This window comes from Triticum urartu, chromosome 6 (assembly GCF_003073215.2).
Source record: "Triticum urartu cultivar G1812 chromosome 6, Tu2.1, whole genome shotgun sequence".
Classification (NCBI taxonomy): domain Eukaryota; kingdom Viridiplantae; phylum Streptophyta; class Magnoliopsida; order Poales; family Poaceae; genus Triticum; species Triticum urartu.
In genome coordinates, this window is record NC_053027.1 from 26,105,020 (window position 1) to 26,111,506 (window position 6,487).

The window sequence follows — 6,487 nt, forward strand, 5'->3', positions numbered from 1 at the left end:
TTTACCAATTAGTACAAGATTTACATATGAAGTCTGTCAAGTGAATTAGTACAAGATTTACAGGACCAACATGCACTCTTAGCAATAGTAGTCAATACATAGAGAAGCACACGCTCTTAACAACAATTGAAATCATGCATAGGAAGGACCCCATGAACCCCATGAAACCCTAACCCCAGGAACCCCATGAAACTCTAACCCCATGAAACCCATGAAACCCTAAGCAGAGGGAGATCATCCCCATGAATCCACATTGATCCTTCTCCATGAACAAGAAAAGCAGGAGATCCATCAATCCTAACCCTAACCATCTCCATGAACTAGAGAAACGTGTACCCCATGAAACCTAACCCTAGCCATCCCCATCCCCATCGATCCATCCCCATGAACCCTAGATGAACCCATGAGGGGGGTCTACCGAACCCTAGAAGATCTACCCATGAATATCGAGGGGAGATGGCTAGAGGGGAGAAGTGCCTAGGGGTGGATGTTGTTGAACCCCATGAACCCTAACCCCATGAACCCTAACCCTGGCCCCATGAACCCTAACCCTAACCCCATGAACTAGAGGGAGATCATCCCCACGCACCAATTAAAATGAACCCTAACCCCAAGAACAAGGACCTACCGAACCAGCAGGAGATCCAAACCCTAGAAAATCTGAACCCATGAGGGGATCTACCAAAGGGGAGATGGATCGACCAGAGGGGAGGTGGATCCACCAGAGGAGGGGAGATGGATCCACCAGAGGAGGGGAGAAGTACCTAGGGGGAGATGATGTTGACGATGCAGCGGTGGTCGTCGTCGACCACGCCATCGTCGATGTAGCTGCCGTCCTCGTCGATGTAGTTGATCGCGTCGTCGTTGTCGATGTGGGCGGCGCATCGTGGTGCGGTGGGGCGGCGTAGCGGCGGGGCGGCGCAGCAGCGGCGGGGCGGCACGGAGGAGGGGAGGGGAGGGGAGGGAGTGGGAGCGGGGCGGCGCGGAGGTGGGGAGGGGAGGGGAGGGTTCGTCGTGGAGAGGGGAGGGGAATGGGGAAATTTTGGGAGGGGAGGGAGGGGATCCCACGTGTTAGTGGGAGAGGGAGTGGTGGATCCCGCCTGGTAGTGGGAGAGGGAGTGGTGGGTCCCGCCTGGTAGTGGGAGAGGGAGAGGAGGGAAATTTTGGGAGAGGGGAATTTTGGTGGAGGGAAAATTTTGGTGTGGGAGGGAAATCCTTTTGGGTTTGGGTGTAGAAAAAAATAGGGTTTTTTTTGTAAATTTTGTAGAAATCAAGGTTAAAATCATACCGAGTAGCTGAAGAAAACGCCGGTATTGTAAGTTTTGTATTTTTGCTAGTTGGTAGGCCACATTTGATGATGTGACGCGGAGGTCTCCCATTTTTTGATTTATTTTTGAATTTTTTACGGTGTTTTCAAAAACCGGCCGATTTCGTCGCGGCGGCCGTCCGTGGCTAGGGTTTGAGCCGTGCAAATCTGTTATCGATTCTGTGATGAAATGCCTACCTGTGAAGCTGAAAAGCATTTTAGTGAAAATAACGGGCAAGCTATGGAGGACCCGCAGTTCAAATTCCAGCCGGTTCCAGCTGAATTGGCCGAAGGTGGTCCGAATTGCCGGGAGTAGCTACGAGGGTCGGAAATGCATGCTTTTTGGCGACCGTTCGTAAAATAGGGTCTACTTTGAGATAGACATGGAATGGCGCCGTTCGGGGTGCCCCTCCTTGTAGCCGCTTCACGAAAAACACATGTCTTTTGCATTCAAAAAATGAAAAACGGTTTTTTTGTTAAACAAGTTGGAACCTCGCTTTGGCAACATTGTTTGCCATCACAAGACGGACGCATGCGCCCAATTTGGGCATATTATCAGAAACTGTTCAACGGATGCGGCCATATCATTGCTAGTTTGGCTTGAAAGCCATGAATCTTCGTTCATGGTAGGTCCTTTTTGGGAACACTTTTTCAAGAAAATGCCAGTATTGCAAGTTTAGTATTTTTGCTAGTTGGTAGGCCACATTTGATGATGTGATGCGGAGGTCTCCCATTTTTTTGATTTTTTTGAATTTTTTACGGTGTTTTCAAAAACCGGCCGATTTCGTCGCGGCGACCGTCCGTGGCTAGGGTTTGAGCCGTGCAAATCTGTTGTCGATTCTGTGATGAAATGCCTACCTGTGAAGCTAAAAAGCATTTTTAGTGAAAATAACGGGCAAGCTATGCAGGACCCGCAGTTCAAATTCCAGCCGGTTCGAGCTGAATCAGCCGAAGGTGGTCCGAATTGCCGGGAGTAGCTACGAGGGTCGGAAATTCATGCTTTTTGGCGACCGTCCATAAAATAGGGTCTACTTTGAGATAGACATGGAATGGCGCCGTTTGGGGTGCCCCTCCTTGTAGCCGCTTCAGGAAAAACGCATGTCTTTTCCATTCAAAAAATGAAAAACGGTTTTTTTTGTTAAACAAGTTGGAACCTCGCTTTTGCAACATTGTTTGCCATCACAAGATGGAGGCATGCGCCCAATTTGGGCATATTATCAGAAACTATTCAACGGATGCGGCAATATCATTGCTAGTTTGGCTTGAAAGCCATGAATCTTCGTTCATGGTAGGTCGTTTTTGAGAACACTTTTTCAAGAAGACGCCGGTATTGCAAGTTTAGTATTTTTGCTAGTTGGTAGGCCACATTTGATGATGTGACGCGGAGGTCTCCTATTTTTTTTGATTTTTTTGAATTTTTTACGGTGTTTTCAAAATCCGGCCGATTTCGTCGCGGCGACCGTCCGTGGCTAGGGTTTGAGCCGTGCAAATCTGTTGTCGATTCTGTGATGAAATGCCTACCTGTGAAGCTGAAAAGCATTTTTAGTGAAAATAACGGGCAAGCTATGGAGGACCCGCAGTTCAAATTCCAGCCGGTTCCAGCTGAATCGGCCGAAGGTGGTCCAAATTGCCAGGAGTAGCTACGAGGGTCGGAAATGCATGCTTTTTGGCGACTGTCCGTAAAATAGGGTCTACTTTGAGATAGACATGGAATGACGCCGTTTGGGGTGCCCCTCCTTGTAGCTGCTTCACAAAAAACGCATGTCTTTTGCATTCAAAAAATGAAAAACGGTTTTTGAATTTTTACGGTGTTTTCAAAAACCGATGGATTTAGTCACGGCGGTCGTCCGTGGCTAGGGTTTGAGTCATGTTTTTAGCATTCAAAAAATGAAACTTATATTGTTTCATACATGAGCATGCACAAAAACCCATAATTTTATCTTTCATCCATGAGCATGCATAAAAAATTTCAATTCCCATCAATTACCAAACTGAATATTCATTGTTAAAAACATGACTTGTTTAGATGACACAGTCATACAGCATCCATGAGCATGCACAAAATTAAACCAGACATACTTAACATTGACATGTTCATATTACACTAACAAGCTTAAACCTAACATGCTGAACACCTTCTTAACATCTTCACTCCTCCTTCTCCTTCATCAACCTGATGCGCTCAGAGTGGCGAATCCCAACGCGGATGTATTCCTCTACCACAATTGGCATGGTCCTGTCGCCAAGCTGTGGGATTGCAGGCGCCGCCACCATCGCGAGGTCGTCGTCCGCCACCACCATAGCAAGGTCGTCGTCCGCCACCACCATCGCGAGGTCGTCGTCCGCCACCACCATAGCGAGGTCGTCGTCCGCCACCACCATAGCAAGGTCGTCATCCGCCACCACCATAGCAGGGTCATCGTCAGCCACCACCATAGCATGTTCGTCATCAGCCAGAATAGGCTGCTCCTCGTCATCCCCGCTCTGCTCGTCATCCCCGCTCCGCTCCTCATCGTGATCCCTGCTCTGCTCCTCGTCATCCCTGCTGCTGCTCCCATTGCCTGGCCAAATGCAACAATGTGTGAACATGGTGTTGTTGTCGTGCAGGTAGAGGAAGCCAAAAGGACAGGAAGAAGAGAGGCAGAGAGCTTACTGGCATCGTCGTCGTGCTGGTAGTACATGCGGCACATGGTGTTGTCGAACATCTTCATGGTGAACATGGCGTCGCCGTCGTAGCGGAAGACAAGGAAGTACCCGAGCTGTAGCTCATGGGCGCGGGCGAAATGCTCCCAGCCGGGCCCTAGGTACATGTGGCCTTCACCATCAAACACCACCAACACTTCCCACAGCCTGTGAAGCCCGCTGCCGGCCTCCCGCAGCTTCACTTTGTGGGGCTCACGGCCGGCGAGCATCTTCGCAAACTTGTCAGGCAGCCTCTGCAGCAAGGGTCAAGCAGTGGTTAATTGTGGCAATCAAGCACTAGACAGCAGAGTGATGATAAAGAAATGAGTGATGATAAATATACCTGGCTACTGCAAGATTTCTCAATTACGATCTTGAAGAACTCAAAACCTTCCAAGCCAGCCATCTCACTTCTCTGAAAAGCAGCATTGTAATTAAACAACAAGTTACCATAAACAGGACTAGACATAAATAGGAACATAACCAAGTTTATGATGGCAAAAGTGATAAAAATGAGAAGAGCAATGCTTCTGTGGATATTTATGATAGAAAAAGTGAGAAAAAAAGCAATGCACTTGTGAACATTTGGAATACTACTATTCTATCTACAATGGACCATATCTGCCCATGTGCCCGTGTCTACTATAAATGGCAAACACAGCATCAGGATCATATCTACTATAAATGGGCCATATCTACAATGAACCATATCTACTATAAGTGGACCATATCTTCCCATGTGCTACATTTTGTTAGAACCCAGCACTTAAGAACTGAACCCTAGATTCTCAATTTAAACACACCTACCCAATACAGTCATGTACAAAACTGAACAGCTTTATAGTCGTCGATATGCGCATGAAGGCTATTGGCTTGACACCGATATAGTCATGTACAAAACTGAATTTAACACTAGAATTTCAGAGATTCAGAGCTATTGGCTTAATTTGCTTTGCTAGGGTTTATATAGCCAAAGGCCGCTAGAGGCTAGATCCCCTACAAGTTTAACTGCTCCAGTGTGCCGCTGCATCTTTTTAGACAAATATAAACATGTTTATTTTAAAAACAAACAAACAAAATTGGAAAATACTAATACACTTGCAACATTATAAGTGTTGGCATCATTTTTTCCCCTTTCGGTCTGCCTTTTCTATTTCTGATGAATTCTACGTCACTATGAAGAGAACCACAGGGAAACTAGCATACCTAGCAAGGTAGCACCACATCAACTGAACATGGCCAAAAGGGACCTAAACCTAAATGCCTAATTTAGTCTGCAAAATCCCTCGAATGTGGTCCAATCGCTCGACAGTTGGGCTGGAATCAACAGAACGCACGCGCAGGCACAATACGACCATTAGCCATGTAGTATACCACAATTCTAGTAGGGACGCACGCGCAGGCACAATACGAGTAACTCCTAAATCAGCATGCTTGTTGGCCTTGTTGGCCTTGTCGGCAAAGAACATGGGGGAAACAAAGCAAATCAAAGAACACAGGGAGAACAGAACGGACCTGGGGGGACGGCGACTGCTTGAGCTTGTTGGCCTTGTCGGTGTCGTGGACGGTGCCTCCTCTTGATCTACTACTCTATCTACAATGGAACCCTAATCAGCCTGCGCCGGGGAACCCTAATGTAATCAATAGGAAGAGGAATAGGAAGGACTCGGTGGATTCATACCTTAGGAGGCCATCGCTGTCGATGGAGGAGTGGTTCGCCAGGGAGGTCGTCACCGTTGATGGAGGAGAAGGGGATGCCGGAAGCAGAGAGGAGGAGTGGGTCGAGTGGATAATGGAGAGGAGGAGCGGGTCAAGTGGACAGGAGGAGTGGGGAAAATAGTGGGTCCACTTGTCAGCGAGTTCTGTTTTGATATATGGAAAAGGGTTGGCATAGAGTACAAAACCAATAGCCTCTAACTAGCCCAGTGGTAGAAAAACAGTGGAATAAGCAGCAGGTCGTGGGTTCGAGCCCCCGCTCGCCCAATATTTTTTGGTAGCTAAGGGGAAAAGGGTCGAGTGGGTAGAGTAGCAAAATGGCCCACTTGTCAGTGAGTTGGTCGAGTGGCCCACTTGTCAGCGAGGTCTGTGTTTGATACTTGACTGGTTTGATGATTTGAAAAGAGATGGCATAGAGTGGACGACCAGTAGCCTCTTCCTAGCCCAGTGGTAGAAACACAGTGAAACGAGCGCATGGTCGTGGGTTCGAGTCCCCGCTCGCGCATATTTTTTTGCTCACAATGAAATGGGGCTGCGCGTGGGATCAGATGGCTGTCTGATGGAGCGCGCCCAAAAATTCAGTTAAAACAGCTCTGAAAACATCTTCAATTCACCAAAAACAACATCTTCAGTTCAAAAAACATCTTCGGTCCAAAAACAACATCATTTTGCAATCTTTTACATCACAACCAAAACTACATGATCACCAAAACTAAGAAAAACAGCTCTAAAAACAACATCTTCAGTTCATCATTTTGCTTCTTCATTCAAAACAACATCTTC

The 6,487-nt window shown here is 47.3% G+C and overlaps 1 protein-coding gene across 1 annotated transcript; it reads right to left on the reverse strand.

Moving 5' to 3' along the window:
• Positions 1–3,288: 3,288 nt before the first annotated feature.
• LOC125517268 (B3 domain-containing protein REM20-like) lies at positions 3,289–5,786 on the reverse strand. The gene is made up of 5 exons (XM_048682447.1): positions 5,670–5,786; positions 5,504–5,582; positions 4,332–4,403; positions 3,960–4,242; positions 3,289–3,867 (listed from the first exon to the last, which is right to left on the reverse strand). Exons 3-5 carry the CDS (start codon positions 4,392–4,394, stop codon positions 3,455–3,457), a joined length of 759 nt encoding a protein of 252 aa, XP_048538404.1. The 5' UTR covers positions 4,395–4,403; positions 5,504–5,582; positions 5,670–5,786; the 3' UTR covers positions 3,289–3,454.
• Positions 5,787–6,487: the final 701 nt, after the last annotated feature.

Coding starts and splice junctions, on each gene's coding strand:
- LOC125517268 (XM_048682447.1), bottom strand. CDS start 4,394: ATGGCTGGCTTGGAAGGTTTTGAGTTCTTCAAGATCGTAATTGAGAAA. Junction 4,243..4,331: donor AGAAATCTTGCAGTAGCCAG/GTATATTTATCA, acceptor CCCTTGCTGCAG/AGGCTGCCTGACAAGTTTGC. Junction 3,868..3,959: donor CCAGCACGACGACGATGCCA/GTAAGCTCTCTG, acceptor GCATTTGGCCAG/GCAATGGGAGCAGCAGCAGG.